Genomic DNA, 24,075 nt, shown 5'->3' on the forward strand with positions numbered 1-24,075 from the left:
ACCTGCTACAAAAAGTCCCTTCGGTATTGAAGTGCATATAAAAGAGGATTTCTTAAAATCAGTGACATGGCTTTTTCCTGTTTTGATGTTAAGGCTGGAAATCTGTCAAAAAGAATTAAGATTGCCAAATTCTGATGTGAATGTGTATACTATACTGGTGCATCAAAACACATWAAAAAAAGTTGGCAATATTATGTTTCAATTCAGTAAATCTTTTTTTTTGTCCCGCTTTACCAACCATAGCTAGCTAAATTAGGACAGCATTGAGTAGCTAAAGTGGGACAATCTTATAGGCTTTCCAAATGGAGGAATGAGATCCAGTTTACATTAGAGACCCCATGCAGTTAGGCAAATCAAATCCAATTTTATTGGTCACATGCACGTGTTTAGCAGATGTTATTGCGTGCGTAGCGAAATGCTTGTGTTTCTAGCTCCAACAGTGCAGTAATATCTAACAAGTAATATCTAATAATTTCACAACAATACACACAATACATACAAATCTAAGTAAAGGAATGTAATTAAGAATATATAAATATATGGATGAGCAGTGTCAGAGCGGCGTAGACTAAGATACAGTAGAATAGAATACAGTATATACAGTTGAAGTCTGAAGTTTACATACACTTAGGTTGGAGTCATTAAAACTTGTTTTCAACCACTCCACAAATCTCTTSTTAACAAACTATAGTTTTGGCAAGTCGGTTAAGACATCTACTTTGTGCATGACACAAGTAATTTTTCCAACAATTGTTTACAGACAGATTATTTCACTTATAACTCACTGTATCACAATTCAAGTGGGTCAGAAGTTTACATACACTAAGTTGACTGTGCCTTTAAACAGCTTGGAAAATTCCAGAAAATGATGTCATGGCTTTAGAAGCTTCTGATAGGCTAATTGACACAATTTGAGTCAATTGGAGGTGGACCTGTGGATGTATTTCAAGGCCAACCTTCAAACTCAGTGCCTCTTTGCTTGACATCATGGAAAAATCAAAAGAAATCAGCCAAGACCTCAGTTCATCCTTGGGAGCAATTTCCAAATGCCTGAAGGTACCATGTTCATCTGTACAAATAATAGTACGCAAGTATAAACACCATGGGACCACGCAGGAAGGAAACCTGTTCTGTCTCCTAGAGATGAACGTACATTGGTGCGAAAAGTGCAAATCAATCCCAGAACAACAGCAAAGGACCTTGTGAAGATGCTGAAGGAAACAGGTACAAAAGTATCTATATCCACAGTAAAACGAGTCCTATACCTAAAAGGCCGCTCAGCAAGGAAGAAGCCACTGCTCCAAACCCGCCATAAAAAAGCCAGACCACGGTTTGCAACTGCACATGGGGACAAAGATTGTACTTTTTGGAGAAATGTCCTCTGGTCTGATGAAACAAAAATAGAACTGTTTGGCCATCATGACCATCGTTGTGTTTGGTGGAAAAAGGGGGATGCTTGCAAGCCGAAGAACACCATCCCAACCTTGAAGCACGGGGGTGGCGGCATCATGTTGTGGGGGTGCTTTGATGCAGGAGGGACTGGTGCACTTCACAAAATAGATGGCATCATGATGCAGGAAAATTATGTGGATATATTGAAGCATCATCTCAAGACATCAGTCTGACATGATGCTCTCAATTGTGCATCTGTAAARGTTTTAGGTGCCAAGTCAAATTTCATCAGCCTCCTGAGGTTGAAGAGGTGCTGTTGCGCCTTCTTCACCACACTGTCTGTGTGGGTGGACCATTTCAGATTGTCAGTGATGTGTATGCCGAGGAAATTGAAGCGTTCTACATTCTTCATTGCTGTCCCGTCGATGTGGATAGGGGGGTGCTCCCTCTGTTGTTCCCTGAAGTCTTTGTGGGTCTTTGAGGATTAGCGAAGCTGAGGGGTTGTTTCCTACCTTTACCACCTGGGTGCAGCCCGTCAGGAAGTCCAGGACCCACTTGCTCAGGGCGGGGTTCAGACCCAGGGCCTCAAGCTTAATGATGAGCTTGGAGGGTACTATGGTGTTGAATGCTGAGCTACAGTCAACGAACAGCATTTTTACATAGGTAATCCTCTTGTCCAGATGGGATAGGGCAGTGTGTTTTTTGTCTGTGTGATTAGGAACCCTCTTGAGGATTCCAGAAATGTATCATGCGTTGGGCTAATATGTTGGATAGATGTCGAAAGAAGTTACAGAAGACGGAAATGCAAAAATCTCTATCCATATTTGTTTAATTGTGTTGTCGTACCTGTAGATGACTCGCCCACTCCAGTTTGCTCCAATTCCACATCGTTTACACATTACATTGGGCACTTTCGAGCGGATCACTTTTGTCAAGTCGGTGACCATCGTTGGTCAACGACTTTCAAAGTGTGTCGCATTAAAGGGGATAACACTTTTCTGACTTTCGCCTACCTATCGACTGCATGAACTTTTGATTGCAGTCGACTGGAAGTTTCTGCAGTTGCTCTTCACCAACTTCGTCTTGAAGCCATCATCCACATAGTACTGCACAGTAAACACGACATAATACCCATAAACCTAGCGGTAAAACCCAGTAATGGTTTCAATCATTTTGCCACTATTCATTTTTGCGTCTGGGATATTACAACTACTTAATTTAAGGTCTGTGTTTGGTGTAGGCTTACCCTGGCCTGACGTTTTGATAACCATGTGATTCTCTCTCGGACAAGGTGAGATTTATCAATATATTCTCCTCAATTTACTCTCAAAAATTCAAAATGCTAATTAGCAACAGAGAAGACTTCACTCAGCAAGACAAAAAATTATATTCTAATTCTATATCTATGGCTGACACTGTCAGCGACTGTACCCTTCACCAGTGCGTTCAGTGATCTTCTGTGTCCAATCCATGAACTTGTTATGTCCCTCTACACTTTAAGTAGCTAGTTAGCAGAGCAGTAGATCAAAAAAATATTTTGTTTTACTTAAACTAGATAATTGTTTGTACATTGTCTGTATCCAATCCATGAACTTCTTATGTCCCTCTTCTTTGTCTTAGCTAACCACTGACTACAATTTAGCTAGCTAGAGCAGAAGATCAAAAATAATTAGCCTAGATATAATTGTTTGCACAGTATGATGACTTTGGTGTCCATTTCAGACCTTATGGCATTTTTCAAGGGTGAGCATAAGAGCATTTAAAGTGGAGAAGACCACTAACGTTATAAGTCTGGCCAAGTGGAGAAGTGAGGAGCAACTTACCAGTTTGGTCAGGGCCAGCATAAGATAMAGATTATGCTGTGTCGTTGAGTTTAGGTATTGAGTTAAGGTTTGAGCATTTTAGTAATACAATGTGTTCTATACATCTGTCAACATTCTACAAGGAAAGAGACACTTAATCAAATATATCATTATTAATCAGATTACCCCGAATACCAGACTTCGATGAGTGATAACTCAGTTCTGGAATGTTGTCATTGATGAGAATGAATCAAAAAATCTATTTACATTCAGAATGGACTTTGTTTAGACATCCAGCCTGTATTGTAGTTTCATGACCAGAGACAAATCTTCAAAGACACCGTATTTATTTATTCGGAGTAGTACATGCATCACGGTCTTGATTTATGAGATCCATTCCACTATATGATTGAAATGTCAAATGATAAAATCCCAGGTTATCAATTAAAATTGCACTTGTCCTCATGTGAAAATGACAGTTTATTAAATATTCTACAGATGTAATGTCATCAATCAAATCAAACTTTATTCATATAGCACATTTCTTTCAACTAATGCATTTCAAGGTGTTCAAAGTCATTAATTGAAAAGCATATGACACATAACATCCTTCGTCTTGGTAGGTCTCTATAGGTGACCTGCAGTCATAATGGCGGCGGAGGGGATGGCTGCCGTTTTATGGGCTCCTAACCAACTGTGCTATTTTTTCCCCCCGCATTGTTTGTAACTTATTTTGTAACTTATGTTGTTGCTACTGTCTCTTATGAACGAAAAGAGCTTCTGGATATCAGAACAGCGAATACTCACCTTGAAATGAACAAAGATAATTGTTTAATGAGTCCGACTCAAAGGATATACTGTTTCTCCGAGACCAGGCCCAAATCCCTGTCATTCGCGTGAAGGAAAGACGGAGGTACAGGGGGCGGAGATCGGGGTACCTTGTGAGAATTTGTCGGTGAGTGGGTAACCCGTCTCTAGCATCTGTTCTATTGGCCAATGTGCAATCACTGGAGAATAAACTGGATGAGCTTCATTCGAGACTATCCTACCAACAGGACATTCAAAACTGTAATATTTTATGTTTCACCGAGTCGTGGCTAAACGACGACGCTGATAATATACAGTTGGCTGGGTTTTCTGTGCATCGGCAGGACAGAACTGCAACATCCAGTAAGACGAGGTGTGGTGCTGTGTGTCTATATGTAAATAACAGCTGGTGCGCGATGTCTAATATTAAGGAAGTCTCAAGGTACTGTTCGCCTGAGGTAATAAGCTGTAGACCACACTATACACCAAGAGAGTTCATCTATATTTTTCTATATTTTTCGTAGCCGTCTATTTACCACCAGAAACTGATGCTGGCACTAAGACAGCACTCAACGAGCTGTATAAGGCCATAAGCAAACAAGAATATGCTCATCCAGAAGCGGGCTCCTAGTGGCCGGGGACTTTAATGCAGGCAAACCTAAATCCGTTTTACCTCATTTCTACCAGCATGTCACATGTGCAACCAGAAGAAAAAAAACTCTAGACCACCTTTACTCTACACACAGAGACACATACAAAGCTCTCCCTCGCCATCCATTTGGAAAATCTGACCATAATTCTATCCTCCTGATTCCTGCTTACAAGCAAAAACTAAACCAGGAAGTACCAGTGACTCGCTCAATACGGAAGTGGTCAGATGACACGGATGCTACACTACAGGACTGTTTTGCTAGCACAGACTGGAATATGTTCYGGGATTCATCCAATGGCATTGAGGAGTATACCACCTCAGTCACCGGCTTCATCCATAAGTGCATCGACGACATCCGCACTGAGCTAAAGGCTAGAGCTGCTACGTTCAAGGAGCGGGACAATAATCCGGACGCTTATAAGAAATACTGCTATGCCCTTAGACGAACAATCAAACAGGCAAAGTGTCAATACAGGACTAAGATTGAATCCTACTACACCGGCTCTGACATGGCAGGGCTTGCAAACTATTACTGACTATAATGGGAAACCCAGCTGCGAGCTGCCGAGTGACGCGAGCCTACTAGACGGGCTAAATGCTCGCTTTGAGGCAAGCAACACTAAAGCATGCATGAGAGCACCAGCTGTTCTAGACGACTGTGTGAACACACTCTCCATAGCCGATGTGAGCAAGACCTTTAAACAGGTCAACATCCACAAGGCCACAGGTCCAGACGGATTACCAGGACATGTACTCAGAGAATGCATGGACCAACTGGCAAGTGTCTTCACTAACATTTTCAACCTCTCTCGGACCGAGTCTGTAATACCTACATGTTTCAAGCAGACCACCATAGTCCCTGTGCCCAAGAAAGCGAAGGTAACCTGCCAAAATGACTACCGCCCCGTAGCACTCACGTCGGTAGCCATGAAGTGCTTTCAAAGGCTGGTCATGGCTCACATCAACACCATCATCCCGGAAACCCTAGATCCACTCCAATTCGCATACCTTCCCAACAGATCCACAGATGATGCAATCTCAATCGCACTCCACACTGCCCTTTCCCACCTGGACAAAAGGAACACCTATGTGAGAATGCTGCTCATTGGCTACAGCTCAGCGTTCAACACCTTAGTGCCCACAAAGCTCATCACTGAGCTAAGGACCCTGGGGCTAGACATCTCCCTCTGCAACTGGATCCTGGATTTCCTGATGGGCTGCCCCCAGGTGGTAAGGGTAGGCAACAACACATCTGCCACGCTGATCCTCAACACGTGGGCCTCTCAGGGGAGCGTGCTTAGTCCCATCCTGTACTCCCTGTTCACCCACGACTGCGTGGCCTAGCTCGACTCCAACACCATCATTAAGTTTGCTGACGACACAATGGTGGTAGGCCTGATCACCGACAACAATGAGACACCTAATAGGGATGAGGTCAGAGACCTGGCAGTGCGGTGCCAGGACAGCAACCTCTCCCTCAATGTGAGCAAGACAAAATAAATGATCGTGGACTTCAGGAAAAGGAGGGCCGAACACGCCCCCATTCACACCGACAGGGCTGTAGTGGAGCGAGTCGAGAGTTCAAGTTCCTTGATGTCCACATCACCAACAAAGTGTCGGGAGACGAAAAAGATTTGGCATGAATCCCCAGATCCTCAAAAAGTTCTACAGCGGCACCATCGAGAGCATCCTGACTGGTTGCATCACCGCCTGGTATGGCAACTGCTCGGCATCCGAACGTAAGTGCATCAGATGACCTGGCCTCCACAATCACCTGACCTCAACCAAATTGAGATGGTTTGGGATGAGKTGGACCGCAGAGTGAAGGAAAAGCAGCCAACAAGTGCTAAGCATATGTGGGAACTCCTTCAAGACTGTTGGAAAAGCATTCCAGGTGAAGCTGGTTGAGAGAATGCCAAGAGTGTGCAAAGCTGTCATCAAGGCAAAGGGTGCCTACGTTGAAGAATCTCAAATATAAAATATATTTTGATTTGTTTAACACTTTTTTGGTTACTACATGATTCCATGTGTTATTTCATAGTTTTGATGTCTTCACTATTATTCTACAATGTAGAAAATAGTAAAAATAAAGAAATATCCTGGAATGAGTAGGTGTGTTCAAACTTGTACACACAAAAACACAATATATTTATATATATAGTGTGTGTGTGGACTATATGTACACACTAAATGTACACTATATATATAAAAGTATGTGGACACCCCTTCAAATAAGTGGATTCAGCTATTTCAGCAACCCCCTTTGCTGATAGATGTATAAAATCTAGCACACAGCGATGGAATCTCCATTGACTAACATTGGCAGTAGAACGGCCTTACTGAAGAGCTCAGTGACTTTCAACGTGGCACCGTCATAGGATGCCACCTTTCCAACAAGTCACTTCGTCAAATATCTGCCCTGTTAGAGCTGCCCCAGTCAACTGTAAGTGCTGTTTTTGTGAAGTGGAAACGTCTAGCAGCAACAACGGCTCAGCCGCGAAGTGGTAGGCCACACAAGCTCACAAAATGGGACCGCCGAGTGCTGAAACGCGTAGCTTGTAAAAATYGTCTRTCCTCGGTTGTAACACTCACTTCAGAGTTCCAAACTGCATCTGGAAGCAACGTCAGCACAAGAACTGTTCGTCGGGAGCTTTATGAAATTGGTCACCATGGCCAAGCAGCCGCACAACGTAGAACATAGTAAAAATAAAGAAAACCTCTGGAATGAGTAGGTGTGTCCAAACTTTTGACTGGTAATGTATATACTAGGTGGTGTCAGAGGAAGGCCCCAAAAAATGATCAAAGACTCCAGTTACCCAAGTCATAGACTGTTCTCTCAACTACCGCACGGCAAGCAGTACCGGAGCGCCAAGTCTAGGTCCAAGAGTCTCTTTAACAGCTTCTACCCCCAAGCCATAATACTGCTGAATAACTAATCAAATGTCCACCAAGACTATTTACATTGACACCCCCCTTTGTTTTTACACTGCTGCTACTCACTGTTTATTATCTATGCATAGTCACTTTACCCCTACCTACATGTACAAATTACCTCGACTGTATATAGCCTCGTTATTGTTATTTTATTSTGTTACTTTTTATTAAATTTTTTACTTTAGTTGATTTAGTAAGTATTTTCTTAACTATTTATTGATCTGCATTGTTGGTTAAGGGCTTGTAAGTAAGCATATCACGGAAATGTCTACACCTGTTGTATTCGGCGCATGTGAGAAATAACATTTGATTTGATTCTCTTTACCACATGCAAATGCCACCGTAGAGCCCTTAAGTGTCGCCATGCAGCCTTTTTTGGCGGTTCACAATATCGGCCGTACGGATGTGTAATGCGGGTGGAGGAAGCCAGCCGTGCCCAACCAGGTGACGTCAGTGGAGGACCCGGCTGAGGAACCGTCTCCGGGGCAGGTTCAGTGGAATGGCATCTCTCCTTGAAACTGAGCCAGAACAACCGCTACCCTCCCTGTCATCCCTTTCTGTACTAGACATTGTTAAAAAAAACAAGGGCACCTGGGGCATGCAGGCATCCTGGCTGGCATGGCGCTGTCGATGGAGCAGCAGGAGGCTATACGACAGGAAACAGTTGGCCAGCGCACCAACTGACACATTATGAGGAGAGGGAGGTTGACGGACAGCAATTATGGAGCAGTGGTTAGGGCCAAGCGCGTTTCTCCGTTGCTGCTAAAAAGGGTTCTCAGATCACAGTCGCTTGATAGGATGTCATCTGTAAAGTGGGGCACAGATAATGGGGAGGAGGGCACCAGATCATCCGGTGAGGCATCAAGGCAAATGGCTACAGGGATGGTCAGGGCTTTGGGTCTGGGAACCTGGGTCCCTCACCAGACTGTGGGCACCACAGTAGTGGTGGAGGTCAAGTGTCCCTATGGTGCAAGGGACCTTACCATTGAAGAGGCAGTGAAGTCAAAGAATTTCTATATCAAGGAGGGGAGGTCTTACCACCTCCGTGAATACCGACCTTACTGGCACTAGGTCCAAGATCAGCTCCACATCACTGGACCACCAAAGCCTCCACCATCCCCATCAGCGTGACAACCTCTGACAGACTCATATTGCTCCTCCTGTCAGTACCTGTTTTCAGGGAAGCCAATGATCCAACAATATTCCACATAGATCATACACACACACTAGGCTCCCAGAATAGGTTATATTACATACAAGTTTGCTCAAAGCAGCCAACTTTGTCATGGGCACAGTGGGAATTTATATCTGTGAATCTTACCTTGTGTCTTACTTGCTGAAGGCCCCAGTCATCCCTGCCTGTACCTGACATTGTTGAAATTCAAGTGAACTCTGGATAAAGATCATTCACAAACAATATGCTCCTAGAATAGATTTTATTATATTAAAGTTTTGCTCAAAGCAGCCAACTAAGGCAATGTAGTCAAAATGACCCCAGTCGGTAGTATGAGGGTTAACTCATCAGAGATCAATTCTGTTGAAAATAGTTTTGCAATGACTTAACTCTGGCTAGATAAAAAATGAAACAGTGATGGAGCGTCATATCCTTCAAACTGGCATGGTGTTCCATTACATTGGATAGAAAGTGATAATAGGCTAGGACCAGATGGGAGATGGTAWATTCATATTGAAATCAACTGGGTCAGCATGGGTTAGCCTACGTACTACAGTCCTGCTGTTGAAATGGTTTTCTGAGTGTTTCTTTCTGTCACGGTCTCAATAATAAGCAAGTGCAATGTTCTTTGGAGCAACACAGTCTTGTAAATTGTTTGGTGTGGTGATGTCGTTTTACTTCTSTGCCGCGTGGAGCAGCAACCACTCGCTGCTAAAGCGGAAAACCTTTGCTGTCACGAGTGCGGTGTAAGTAATGGAGTAGCAGTCACGGTATTTTATTTCCGATCGTTCTCTTTTGTATTTATTCAGCGAAATAACACAGAACATTTGGACAAAGTTCACCACAAAACGTTTGCTTGTAGGTTGTTGTCATTAAGATGATAGCACAAACGTGCCACTTTAAAAGTAAATAAACCAACCAGAGTATGCACCAATGGGAAGACTGTTGGTCTGAGGTTATGCTAATATTTGCCGCAAAGCATTCTCAAATAAGTAAAAGACACTGACTTTCCATGACATGTACGTAAATGTAACGATAGGGATACAAAATACACATTTGTGTAGGGCTGACATGGAATTACGGTTTGAAATGTATCCGCATCGGCTAAAATGTAATATTGTAACCATGACCTAAAATTAGTTGCCACGTGTTCTTGACCATTGCTGCCATTTAATTAAAGTATCGTCAGTGAGGTATATCCTTACCTGTTACTTCAGTAATGAAGTATCAGAAAATGATGAATGGAATTTGATGAGAAATGATTATTCTCACCTGATCTTCGGAGAACTACAACACTCCGATGATCCCGTTCTGATTAGCTGACGATGTAATAACTAYTGTGAAAGTAAACCTATGATTCTGTGCGCATGCCCACCGTCYTCAAAGGTATGTTGAGCAAGTCTTCAAAATACTGCTTTTAATGTGATACTGTATAAATCAAATAAAATGTTAATGGTCACAAACACATGGTTAGCAGATGTTAATGCGAGTGTAGCCAAAAGCTTGTGCTTCTAGTTCCGACAGTGCAGTAATATCTAACAAGTAATCTAATAAATTCACAACAACTACCAGGAGATTTGACCTCTAATGGGAATTGGGAAATATAGTTGACAGCTCAAATTTGATGCTCAGCATTATTTCTGTGTATGATGTATTTTCCATAATATAGTATTGGAACAGTGTTTGTATATGTGACGAGGTGGCCGAGTGGTTAAGGCGATGGACTGCTAATCCATTGTGCTCTGCACGCGTGGGTTCGAATCCCATCCTCGTCGTTAGAAGAGATTTTGTCATTGATGGAAGATTTGTAATAGTAGTTTATTTCGCCGCTTAACGCGTTACAACCGTTGTATTGGTTATGTTACATACAGCTAGAATTCTACTCGAGTATTTAAGAAAATGTGTTTGATATGTTTGAAAATAATATTTGGATGCGGAGCTGTATAGTGAAATGTAATTTAATGTAGGCCTAATCACAAACATACAACCAGGCTTACAAATCCTGTATACATGAATTAAATGTTCTATATTTGACTAATTTACAGGCTAAATGAATTAGTCACCATTAAAATAGCATGCTATTAATACCTACAATCGGAATCAGCTTCGCACCTAATTCAACATACAAAAAAACACTCCGCTCTCGAAGTTGCATGCGGTGCCGTGGCTTAGATGGTTAAAGCGCCTGTCTAGTAAACAGGAGATCCTGAGTTCGAATCTCAGCGGTGCCTTTTACCTTTATCCACTTGATTGAGTTATAAAGGGTGTATGAAGTATCAGCCACAAATTCATTTCACAGAAATGCAAATGTCGGGTAGAGTACTAGGCGCTTTGCAGTTCAACAATCTATATTTGCAGTTCAACAATCTATATTTCTTCATTTTTTTGTTGTCAAATACTCTAGCTATATTATTGTCACTGTTAAATATGTTATTTCATCATGTTAATTTACCAAAACATATTGCTTCTTGCAAACACTACGCCACGGCGATTGGGGGCTCGTTTGAGTGGTGTACGCATCTGCAAAACCACAAATGATTGGTTGACAATATAACGTCCCACAATGCAGGCGATTGCTGCAGGATGAAGATCAATCAAGTACAGCCCAAAGCTGCAATATGTAACTTTTTGGTCGATCTGGCCAAATTCACATAGAAATGTGGGTTATGGATCTGTCATTTTCAATGAAAGCAAATCTAAGAAGATCTGATCTATGTGGGCTATTTCTAAGCTTTCCGTTCTTAAGTTTGTTTTGGCGTCTTACGTTCGATGTTGTACACCAGCTTTAAAGAGCCGAAAATGCAATATTTTGGGTTGTGGAAAATATACTTCACAGCGGTTTAAATAGTACAATGACTCGTTTCACCACACTTGCTTGTTTTGTCGCACAAACTGAAATTAGGATTTACTGCATAGTGCATCTTTAACTGAATGACAACGGAGACAGAATACAATATGGAATTCTATTGAATAGTTTGGGGTAGGCCTCATCTCCGAGGAATGCTCCTCAGAGCCAGATGCTGATGACAGGTTGCCCAATGCTGGTTACGAGTGGTTAGGTGTGCATTTTCGCTAACCCTAACCCTTTTTCCTAACCTGCTACGTTATTTCTCCTAACAATTTCAATGATTGCAGTTTTAGATTGGGTGTATGTAGCGAATATAGACCGGCCGACTAATTGGAGTCGTCAGGCGACATATTTACATGATACTACAGCGATTGAATAAGTGAACCTATGACCATAGGATCACCGCCAGAAATGCTACAAAAACTCATATGGCAGCGCCGGAATTCGAAAACACTCCTCCGGAAACGGAAGCCTAAATCCAGCGCCATAGACTGCTCAGAGGTGAAAAGTAAAAATAATAATAATAAATAAAAACTATGCACAGGTAGTGACTTAATAGTAACATATAATACATACCAATTTCCCAGTCATAATACTCTAGCATAGTGCATTTTCTGTTTCTCACCACTGGAGAGCGCCCTTTGACCACAATCAATATGACTATATACAGTGAATTCAGAAAGTATTCAGATCCCTTAATTTTTTCCACGTCACATGTTGTTACATTTTAGAATAAGGCTGTAACGTGTTTATTTTTTTAAATCATCACACTACACACATACAATACCCCATAATGACAAAGCAAAAACAGTTTTTTAGAAATGTTAGCAAATTTATTCAAAATAAAAAACAAATACCTTATTTACATAAGTATTCAGACCCTTTGCTATGAGACTCGAAATTGAGCTCAGATGCATCCTGTTTCCATTGATCATCCTTTAGATGTTTCTACAACTTGATATGAGTCCACCTGTGGTAAATTCCAATTGATTGAACATGATTTGGAAAGGCACACACCTGCCTATATAAGGTCCCACAGTTGACAGTACATGTCAGAGCAGAGGTTGAAGGAATTGTCCGTAGAGTGCCGAGACAGGATTGTGCCGAGGCACAGATCTGGGGAAGGGTACCGAAACATTTTTGTAGCATTGAAGGTCTCCAAGAACACAGTGAACGAAGAGAATATGTATGCATACTCTCTTCGTTCGCAGAACTTTATCCTGCTAAATGTTCCAAATGTCCAAACTGAATTTGGTAAAAGGGCTTTTATGTACTCTACGCCATCGGCTTGGAACGCCTTACAAAATACTTGTAAACTGGAAGAACTTGTCCCGATTTGTGTTTTTAAATCACTGATGAAGGRTTGAGGCTGATTCCCATACATGTCAAGGTTATTCATTTGCTGTTTTATGATTTTGTTATACTCTTATGAATGCTATGGTTTTTACCAGATTACTTGTAGTTTTTCATGTTGTCTGTCTGTAATTGTGTAATGACTTGGTGCTGCCTATCTTGGCCAGGACGCTCTTGAAAAGGAGATTTCAAATCTCAATGAGCCCTTCCTGGTTTAATAAAGGTGAAAAAAATAAAATAMATCTTAAACGGAAGAAGTTTGGAACCACCAAGACTCTTCCTAGAGCTGGCCGCCCAGTCAAACTGAGCAATCGGGGAGAAGGGCCAACAGGACAACGACCCTAAGCACACAGCCAAGACAATGCAGGAGTGCCTCCGGGACAAGTCTCATGTCCTTGAGTGGCCAAACCAGAGCCCGGACTTGAACCTGATCTAACATCTCTGGAGAGACCTGAAAATAGCTGTGCAGCAACGCTCCCCATCCAACCTGACAGAGCTTGAGAGGATCTGCAGAGAATGTGAAAAACTCCTCAAATACAGGTGTAGCGTCATACCCAAGAAGACTCAAGGCTGTAATCGCTGCAAGAGGTGCTTCAACAAAGTACTGAGTAAAGGGTCTGAATACTTATGTAAATGTAAAATTTCAGTTTGATATTTTTTATACATTTGCTGTGAATAAAAACCTGTTTTTTCTTTGTCATTATGGGGTATTGTGTGTGTAGAGTTATGGGGGGAAAAAAACGACAAACCATTTTAACAAAATGTGGAAAAAGTGAAGGGGTCTGAATACTTTCCGAATGCACTGTATACACTGTGTACAAAACATCAGGAACACCTGCTCTTTCCATGACAGACTGACCAGGTGAAAGCTATGATCCTTTATTGATGTCACTTGTTAAATCCACTTCAATCAGTGTAGATGAAGGGGAGGAGACAGATTAAAGAAGKATTGTTAAGCCTTGAGACATTTGAGACATGGATTGTGTATGTGTTCCATTCAGAGGGTGAATGGACAAGACCAAAGATTTGAGTGCTTTTGAACAGGATATGGTAGTAGGAGCCAGGAACACCGGTTTGAGTGTTTCAAGAACTGCAACTCTGCTGAGTTTATCACGCTCAACAGTTTCCCGTGTGTATMAAAAATGGTATCAAAAGGACATCCAGCCAACATGACACAACTGTGTCTGTGGAACGCTTTCAACACCTCGTAGAGTCCACACCCAGACAAATGTCCTAATGTTAAGGAAAATAACAGGCACACATACACACATTGAATACAAGATTTTATCAGGCTTGTCTCAAACTGAAACCATATTCTCTGATGGAAGTGAAAAAGTGTCATACTTGGGGGGAAATTGTGTAAAAAAAAACATTTTATGGTTTTGTTCACAGTCCTACCTGTATTTGTTTACTGACCTTCTGTTATAAACTAACACTACTGTTTTATTTGTATGTCCATTTTCTGTTGTTTTAATCGTCTACTGGGGGTCAGGGGCTTGGTCAGAATAGCGGTAAGGGTCAAAGAGGTCACGCCGGAAATCACGTGGGTCAAAAGGTGTTTTGGTCTCCCCAGGAGCAACTTCTTCCTTCACCGCCTTTTCCACAACAATGGGGAGAGTATGGAGTGGTGGAAGTGGCTCAGTCGCCTTGACAGGGCGAGGTGGGTGATCGATCAGGCAGTCAGGGTCCCAGTAAGGGTCACAGTCATACTCCATCCCTTTAATGACGATGGGAGGAGGACGAGGAGGTTGGAGAGACTTCTTAGGAGATCGTGGAGGTGGAGGTGGTGCTTCAACAGCTTGCTCCAGAGGTGCTGCAGGAGCTGGCTCCATAGGTACAGCAGCAATGACCACCTTACCAGTTTGGGGTTTGCAGGCAGGGTTGTAGCGTGGGTCACAGAGGACCGGGATGGCCCCTGCAGGCAGGTAGACGATGTGAGCTTTACAGAGGGGGTCTTTGTGGTTACACAGATACAGGATGTCAATCTTAGTAAAAGAAAGTGGTGCTGGGGTAGTAGGAGTGGGCTGAGTGGTAGTAGTAGGAGGGGGCTGAGTGGTAGCAGGCAGTGTGGTGGTAGTAGGAGCTGCRGTGGTGGGTGGTGGGGTTATCACACCCAGGGCATTCTGGTAGCTTGAGGCGTCTGGCCCATAGACCTGCTCCAGGTGACGCATCTGCTGATACAGCATCCTGATCCTGTCAATCTCATACACCTGGGAGGAATATAAAGATCCACACAGGGTTTGAGAATGAGAGAGGGAGGGAAAGATAAAATAAGTGATCAGGTGGGTTGAGGAATGGGCAGATGACAAGGACCTGTATTAAATTATGTTTAACATTCATTATTACAGTGATGAAAAATCTGCTTTAAGTGTCTCATGATATGCTCCCTTTACTCACTCCTTCAATATGGCCGATGCTGTTGTAGAATTTGTAGTAGGACTGGAAATCAGGCGTGCCGCGGTGCCACTTGGGATCGACGTTCCGTTTGGGCCGTGACTGAGACAGGAAGCCATGAGCTTGGGCAGAGTCGATGCTGACCTCCCTCACAGCTGCATTTAATGACAGGAATCATGGTGGAAGAGAGGGGGATGGAGAAAACACATTCAGGAAAAATTATTAAACCTTTTTTTCTTGCATGTGCCAACATTCGCACACACATACGCAAGTCAAACATAAATCAAAGAGTAGGCTACACAGTAAAACAAGCACGTGCCATTGTTGTATTTTCTTTTACCTCTAGCCTTCAGAGGTGTAGCATCCAGCAAACCTGCAGAGCGGGATAAGGGATAGAGAATACAACAGGATCAGAGGTGTTGAGAGGGGTCTTGCTGCAGAAATATCCGCAGACTCAGAAGTTTAGGAAAACTTTATAACTTTCTATTTCATAAAATCTGTTTGCGTTATCACATTTGCAATAGAAAGCTATGCCCCCGTTCTATACGCTATATTTAGTTGCCATCTCGGCATACATGTTGGTTTAGAGTGGAAACATACCTGGGAGTAGACAACATARTGTCCCCGTCAGGAGAACCTGAGAAATCATCTTTGCCACCTGGAAAACACACAGACACTTGACTGGTGTAAAATACAGTATGAATTCTATTTTCTTCTGCCTTGATCATAGAACACACAGACACTTGACTGGTGTAAAATACAGTATGAATTCTATTTTCTTCTGCTTTGATCATAGAACACACAGACACTTGACTGGTGTAAAATACAGTATGAATTCTATTTTCTTCTGCTTTGATCATAGAACACACAGACACTTGCTGTTCACTTAGTAGCTGTATTGGCACATTGGATGATAAACGGACTAGTTTCTTTCACATTTGAAACTACCTACATCAAAATATCCTTTCATTTTCATCAGACTACACAGAAAGCTTTCAATTTACCACATGAATCAATTAAATCACCAGTCCACCTTATAATAGATTAATTACATTACACATGACCCTAAACTGACAAGTTACGCCTTGACTGAGCAGCAGTGACATTTTATATAGAATATAAAGATCTTCCCACTTCACTCCAGCAAAGGCTCTGGTGCTCCAGCTTATGTCCACAGCATCAATTAACTAATTTAAAGAAATCCTGTTTTAGACCCACAATCAATCATTGATTCATGCAATCAAACTTCCCCTTATACAATAATGATAAATATATTAATTGAATGAACCTAGTCAGGCTTCTTGACCAGCCTAATGATCAAAGCACATATTATATGAAGCAGATCATTTTCAAATAATTTTCTTACTCGCCTGTACTCGTATCTCTTCACAGTCCAGTGTCAGTTTGAGACAACTTTACAGTTCATAAATACTGAACTCAATGCCACTCATAATTTGGGTGCTTTCCATTGGCTATTGACCCCAAGTAACTCCACCCCTTGCACCTCTACCATCCGTTTCTTCTTGAGACGTGGACATGGTTAAAGCGCTCATTAAGCACTATAATAAGTGTGTACCCGAGGGAATTAACGATCAAATGGAAACTTCAAATGAAATAGGCTTACAACTCGTAAAATCGTGACAGCCAGGCACCCGCTGAGGGCAGAGAGTGTGCATGGGGCGGTAGGGTCCCTTGATGTTTGGGCCTCACTACAGCTGCATTTAGTCCTGCTAGAAATACTCTTCAGACGAGATACATTGTAGGCTCTCTCTTCATGTCATATGTATACCAAATGCATGATGATCATCATCAACTGACACACGTATGCCAAATGAGTTCTAAAATGTCCCAGTACAGAATACTTGAAACTTTTCRACCCCTTTTCAAGTTAACTTCTGTTCAGACATATGTTGGACTCCAAGGGGGTAATATTAGCAAAACAGACATTTTCTTGACAAAACCTGCTTGAACAGCAAAATTAACCCCTTCTCTCAAAACAGCTGGGGTTTTCCGTTTAAACTTCTGTTACTTGGCAAGACAATTAGGTTGGGGGTGTAGGGTTGACTTCTGTTTCAAGTAAATAATGCTGAAAAAGGATATCAAAAGAAGTCTTTACTGCCTTGTTACAGGTTACTAACAAATGACAACACTTTTGTGTTGGAGGCAGGCCTACATCACTAAAAGTACACCGAGCATAACCACAGAACAACCTTATAGGTCATCATTAGCAGTACGCACATTCAAATTCTAGGGCTCTAGGACACTGCCAACTCAAATAGTATGTATGAGATGGATTAGTAGAGAATGCTACACACAAGCTTCTGCTAAATTGCTGTCAGAGCTCATATTGCGTTACTTAACTGTCACACTAAGAGAGACAAATACATTGTACCTCTGCGATCTTTAARGCAAATACCAGTACCTTGTCATCATGTTCTCTGCCGGGCATTGAGAAAGCACAGATAATCACTACCCTCCATGAACCTGACAGGCTATGTGGCAAGGGGCCACATCCTTCAATTCTTCACTTTGAGAACAGTCACTATCTAAAAACACCTAAGGGGGAACATTAGGCCTATTTGTACACCTACAGAAATTATTTGTAAAAAAATGTTTTAACATCAATGGAAAAGGGGAACTGAGGAGTGGCAATCTGGCTGTAGGGGCCTTCATCTGGGCTGTAGTCGTGGCATAGGCAGAATCAGAGGCTCCCTGAATGGGCTCGAGCCACACTTTTAAGGAGGCAGAGGGGCGTTTAAACAGGTGTGAGGGGGACAGGGCAGGAATCTGAGAAATGCGCTAAAACAGTGGGGAGACCCTGAGAGACACACACTCACCATAATAATCAAAGAATATCCTGTAGTGATACAGCAGAAGATTATAAACCACTTTCATGGCCAGCCTGTCCTGACCAGTCTATCCTCACCCCCTTCAAAGACATAGATTCCAAGGAAAATTAGCAGTTGTGTTTTGGGGCACACGTTATGACAACATACTACATGACTACCATTATATGGCAGACAGTGKAAATGTCATATTATATCCTTTAGCACTACGTCATAATACTGCTAAAGGTATTCTTTCCCAGCCATGCATGACACCTCCAATGCTCCACATTAGGGATAAAACACAATGTTCAAACGTATTTGGGGTTTTAGGCTGGGTATCTATAAATAACTTTGTGACAACTGCTGATGTAAAAAGGGCTTTATAAAAGACATTTGATTGATACAGTATAAAAATCTATATGGCATGATGTTCAAAATATGTTATTCGTCACTGGCCTTTGCCACAAGTTGGGATGTTGTAGCTAAGAAAACCTGCTATCCTCCTCAAGGCCGAGGGGATAGATTGTCATTGCGAATATTTGATTTGTTGTCAACTAAATAACAAGTACTATTTTGATTTACTACTCAACACAAAGCTGTATTATTACTATTGCATGATTACAAAATACCTTCAAGCTACAGTAGAGTTCACTTCATTCTTTGCTATTCTACAACAAAACAGAGTCTCAATGCAAGATAGATAGGGTCCAAACAAACACTTTATTTCTGACTTGTGCATCTAAAACATTCACTTCATGTCACATTTCAAATACCTCTCATGTACTGTTTGCCATGTGATCTTACTATCCTCCACAGAAATATGGTTGACATCCTTGCCCTGCCTGTTTTCTGTATGTCACCTCCCATGTGATCTACTCCAGTGGTAGCGCTCTGCCAGTGCTGTCAGACCGAGACAAGTGCAATGCCTCTTAAGATTGCCGGCAATTGCCCAAGACTCCGCCTCTCAACACAAGCTAGTCTTAGTGGCCCCACTTAGAATGTAAAACCACAAGGAAGCATAGCATGTTCCACGACCAGTTGCACTAAATTCCAATAAATTAGAGAAAATGGTGAAACAAAATTACTCCTGGGCTGTTCAGGGAAAGAGACAAGCTGTGTGACTCAGACAGCTATCCTAGTAGCTAAAGGGCCCTATTTGGGTCAAAGATGAGACAGCAAAGGTGCAAGTCGATATTAGGTTTATTTGTGTTGACAAGGGGTAGTGAGTCAGGAAGGGTGATCAGTTCCAGTTATAGTCAGTTTTGCATGGGTTTGCACAGCGACTCTGAGGTACACAGGCTGATCACCCAGCAAAGCTGACCAGAACCAGCAAAAACGTAGTTGGATGTTTTCAAGGGATCTAAACCTTTGTGAATTCACATCAGAGACACAGCATCTGGGCTGTGCTTTCATTATAGCACAAACCCACACTAGAGATCCCTGGCAATGTTATTTGCAGCAACTGCGAACAAGGAATTCCTACCCTCTGGTGGAACTGGATGAGTGGTGCACCCTGTGAGTCAGGAAGTGCTGGTTTTGCAGTAGGTCTGATGAGTTTATCTACCTGCACAAACAGCACTTTTGACACCAATGGGCAAAAATGGCAAGTTCAGTGGATCCCACCAATTATGGGGTGGGAGGCAGCCTAGTGGTTAGAGCGTTGGGCCAGTAACCGTAAAAAATCTCTCATTCTGCCCCTGAACAAAACAGTTAACCCACTAAAACAATAATTTATTCTTAACTGACTTGCCTAGTTTAAAAAAAAGACAGAAACTATGTAATTGGGAAAATACAATTTAGTGGACTTCTTTCACCAAAATGTTGGATGACCACGTCAGATTTGAGCAGATAGGACGTCTGCCTTGTGACAGAAGTGCTCACATTGCGGTAGGTAGGACATAACCATTACCTGCACTGTAAGCACTTTATTACATAGCAGACAAGCTCCCCACAAAGCACATTCTCAGTAAACATTGTAAGGCATCAGGGGTCTCAAAACATTAATTTAATGGTATGTAATTAGGGGGTGAAGTGTTAAAAAGATGCAAGCAAAATGTTTATGCATAGACTCCTCCATGTTCCCACAGTCCACAACACTCACCCGTACGAATGGTCAGTTTGACCCAATCCTAGGGAATTGAAACTAGGCATTGAGTTGGCAGATACAGTTTGTCCCACTGTCTGAATAGACTTCTCCAGGCAAGTTGCAGGTACTGGGAAAATATTATTGCATGTTAATATCTGAATAACAAACCATGAGTCCACAATATCAAAACTCCATAAATAATGTAACATTGTAAAACATTCGCGTAGCAATGGCCATAGCCTCAACTAAACTAATGGAGTAATTGGTGTGTGGGGGTTGTAGAGGTTGATTGTAAACAAACGTCTGACCCACGTGACCTTCCCCCCCCCACATAAAATCCACATGAGGACATCCCTGTAATAGTAATTGTACGCGCTATGCAAAGTTATTAGAGCGCCAATCTATTGCAGAATAGTTAGCTGGCTTCGAGTAAATAGGTTTCAGTGCGTAGTCAATTATTCTCCAAAATACCGAATGTGAAAGTGCACTTCCAAAATTARCTAATGCACGAGTCATGACACATTTAGCTATTATGACAAATCAAACAATATAGTTAGGTCAATCTAACTAGATAGACAATCTATCTGGTGATGTAGTTCAGAGCTAAACAAATTTTGGGCTCTGAGATTTTCGTCCTTACAAATGCTGCTAATGAAAGGTAACATTTGTGCCACTTTCTTCAGGGGTCTTTACCCTCCTTCCGAAATCTCTTTGTTGCGTAACTAGCTAGCTAGCTAACGTTAGCAAGCTGGCTAGTGGCTACACACAATCCGGCGTTTCCACGCATGAATCATGATACCGCAAAGTTACTGACAAGTTCCGTAGCGGTAATTGCCGAAAGATTTAACTCATTTACGCAAACAATTTCTGGTTTGATGGTCAAAGCAACATAGATGCCAAAATAATCCGAAATATACGCGCGCATGTCAAAGGCCATCGACAAAGTAAATCCACGGGTTTTATGTCTCACGCAACAACAAAAAAGGACAACCAATTCATTATATTAGTCTTCAACTAGACTAAAACGCAGACTTCCTTACCGGTTGTGCGGCTCACATCTTACAAATCCAAATTCTTTACAGAACTATTCACACAATTCCACCACTCCACTAACAGCCTCTGATTTTGTAAACAAAGAAGCACATGGCTTCACAGCCATATCTCTTAAGCGAAAATATTTTTTCCTCCGCTCATCAAATAGTACCAGCACTCCATTTCGCATTTACTGGCTTTTCAGACATGAAAAAAGTAGTTGCTCTAGAGAAACTTCCATCCTATATCAACGACAGGATACATTGTATTTTTTTTTAAACGAATGTCTTCAAAATGCTGCTTCGATGTTGCAAAACAGGGCGGGGCAAGCCGCGAGTCCTCAGCGGTCATCCCTGTCCGTGCAAACCGGATGGATGGAACCTGTGACGCATAGGGTCAATATGTTTAGAAACTCTGTGGTACGAGACTTTGATTTTACTTTACCTAGCTACAGTATTTGATAATCTTGGGTAAACATTTATCCCTCACACAATTAGCCTTTTTAATATCAGCCCTGAGCCTCAAATACATGTTTGTTTCAACATTTCAGAACTCGGACCCAAGCTGCATTATGCCAGTCTACCAGAGGGAGGCAGAAGCAAGCACGAGAACTGGGAGACTTACGCCTCGATCACACAGACAGAGAATTTGCATTCTGGTACACCAGAAGTACATTAATTTCCATACACCTTGATCACACCGACAGTATTATTGTGTTTTGGTACACCAGAAGTACATTCATTTCCAATGGAACGCTGCGTTTGTCTTGCAGCATTGCGTTGCAGAGGCAGTTGCAGTGCATTCTGTGTGGGGCAGTGGCGGTCGGYGCCATTAAAGATGAGGGAGAACGTGTGGATGAAGCCTCATTTCTATTACAGCATATTGGATGACTGTCATTCATATTCCATTCACCCAGTTTAACATAGATAGGTTTAGGCTACTACCCAGTTTAACATAGATAGRTTTAGGCTACTACATGATACTCAAATTTTCCCTCTCCCCATCATGAGGTTGCTTCAACCTAGCCTATGAATTCAACGTAGGTGCACACAGGTCAAGAGAAAGATTTGAGGTGAAAGACAGTGACACATGGGACAGACGGTGACACATTCAATATTGCCTTGCACACTCTTGCTTGCATCTAGCTGACCTAGGGTGTAATCATTAGTTCAACAGCTGCAAACAAGAGTTTCTATTGGACAAATTCAGGTGTGTTTATCTCCGTTTCGTTCTGTTTGCTTCCGTTTAAGAAACGTTTTTCATCAGAATCGTCAGAATGAATACACCCCTGATCACACGCAAGCAGTTCACTTTCATAGCCACATACAAACAACTCGCTGTATTCCTTCTCACATCAACGCGCTCTCCTCCTCTCACCTCTTCCCTTCGCTTGTGGACTTCAATGCACAACACATCAGCTGTCTGTGACCAGGCGAAAAAACCTTTTCAAGCCAAACCTTCATATCATGGCAGCTAGCTCACCGTATTAGCTAAAGTAACGTCATAGTCAACATAGCTAATAGAACTAATGCATTAGTAAACCCGCTACAATCATGCAGTTTCAGTGTTGAATAGTCATAGTCAGCTAGCTAACATAGCATCCCTCTGTTTGAGCCAGGTTTTTGAGTAGGCTAAACTAGCTAGCTGTATTTGGTAGCTAGCTAAATAAGTGAAAGAGAAAAACATGAAATATAGCTAGCTCTCTTTCTCGTCCTCCTCCATTTTTGAATAAATGAATTTGTTAAAAACTGTTTAATTATTGTCTTTCTCTCTTTGAGTCAACTACTCACCACATTTGATGTACTGCAGTGCTAGCTAGCTGTCACTTATGCTTTCAGTACTAGATTCATTCTCTGATCCTTTGATTGGGTGGACAACATGTCAGTTCATGCTGCAAGAGATCTGATAGGTTGGAGGACATCCTCTGGAATTTGTCATAATTACTTTGTAMGTCTATGGAAGGGGGTGAGAACCATGAAGTTCCTAGGTTTTGTATTGAAGTCAATGTACCCAGAAGAGGACGGAAACTACCTGTCCTCCGGCTACACCATGGTGCTACCACACAGAGTGCTGTTGAGGTTACTGTAGACCTTCATTGCAAAATAGTGTGTTTTAATCAATTATTTGGTGACGTGATTATATTTTGTATAGTTTTATCTAAAAATGATAACTTTTTAAATGTTTAACTATTTTCATTTTTCTGAAATTCAGTGAGGAGGATGGTCCTCCMCTTCCTCCTCTGAAGAGCCTCGACTGGTGTGGTGCATAAGTTGGATTCATCTACTGAACGTTTGCATCAAACTGTATGCGTAGATGGCCTCACAGAAATGATATCAGAAAGTGAATATTGAACTTTTGTTTTACATATATTCAGATGATACTGCGTCCCATTTTGAGCAAATTCACTGTCGATGTGATTGAGGCGTTAGGTCGCGTACCCCTGCTCAGACGTAGCATGCATCAACCAATTGTTGCATGGCACGTCATTGACTGAGTCATCAAGTGACAGTTTGATATAACATATGTGGTTAGTTGATATGTACAATATCCATCCAGGTGTTGTAACGCCTCAATCACACCGACAGTGAAAATTAATTTTGGTTCACCAAAAGTACTTTCATTTCCAATGGAACGCTGTGTTTGCATTGCATTGGCAGTGGGTTCTGTGTGGTGCATACGTTCGATTTATCGAACGTATGCGTAAAGCTGTATGCGCAGATGGCTTAAAAGAAATTGTAGCAGAAGGTGTATGTTGTACATCCAGATGATGCTG

At 42.0% G+C, this 24,075-nt stretch overlaps 1 protein-coding gene and 3 non-coding genes across 6 annotated transcripts; 3 read left to right on the forward strand and 1 right to left on the reverse strand.

Annotated features, from left to right (window-relative positions):
- Positions 1-9,943: 9,943 nt before the first annotated feature.
- Positions 9,944-10,077, forward strand: LOC111951216 (U8 small nucleolar RNA). The gene has a single exon (XR_002875576.1). It is a non-coding gene; the product is annotated as a U8 small nucleolar RNA (small nucleolar RNA).
- Positions 10,078-10,454: 377 nt separating this feature from the next.
- On the forward strand, positions 10,455-10,536 carry trnas-gcu (transfer RNA serine (anticodon GCU)). The gene has a single exon. It is a non-coding gene; the product is annotated as a tRNA-Ser (tRNA).
- Positions 10,537-10,918: 382 nt separating this feature from the next.
- Positions 10,919-10,992, forward strand: trnat-agu (transfer RNA threonine (anticodon AGU)). The gene has a single exon. It is a non-coding gene; the product is annotated as a tRNA-Thr (tRNA).
- A 2,833-nt stretch (positions 10,993-13,825) lies between these two features.
- LOC111950903 (uncharacterized) lies at positions 13,826-21,653 on the reverse strand. 3 transcript variants are annotated; one of them, XM_023968831.2, is made up of 6 exons: positions 21,311-21,653; positions 20,286-20,397; positions 15,957-16,014; positions 15,697-15,729; positions 15,360-15,511; positions 13,826-15,172 (listed from the first exon to the last, which is right to left on the reverse strand). In XM_023968831.2, the coding sequence occupies exons 3-6, from the start codon at positions 16,003-16,005 to the stop codon at positions 14,441-14,443; spliced, it is 966 nt and encodes a 321-aa protein (XP_023824599.1). In that variant the 5' UTR covers positions 16,006-16,014; positions 20,286-20,397; positions 21,311-21,653; the 3' UTR covers positions 13,826-14,440. The 3 variants fall into 3 exon arrangements, with proteins under 3 accessions (XP_023824599.1, XP_023824601.1, XP_023824600.1); XM_023968833.2 differs by lacking the exons at positions 20,286-20,397; positions 21,311-21,653 and adding an exon at positions 16,727-18,502; XM_023968832.2 differs by lacking the exons at positions 20,286-20,397; positions 21,311-21,653 and adding an exon at positions 16,723-18,502.
- Positions 21,654-24,075: the final 2,422 nt, after the last annotated feature.

The sequence above is a fragment of the Salvelinus sp. IW2-2015 genome, linkage group LG23 (genome assembly GCF_002910315.2).
Source record: "Salvelinus sp. IW2-2015 linkage group LG23, ASM291031v2, whole genome shotgun sequence".
Lineage (NCBI taxonomy): Eukaryota > Metazoa > Chordata > Actinopteri > Salmoniformes > Salmonidae > Salvelinus > Salvelinus sp. IW2-2015.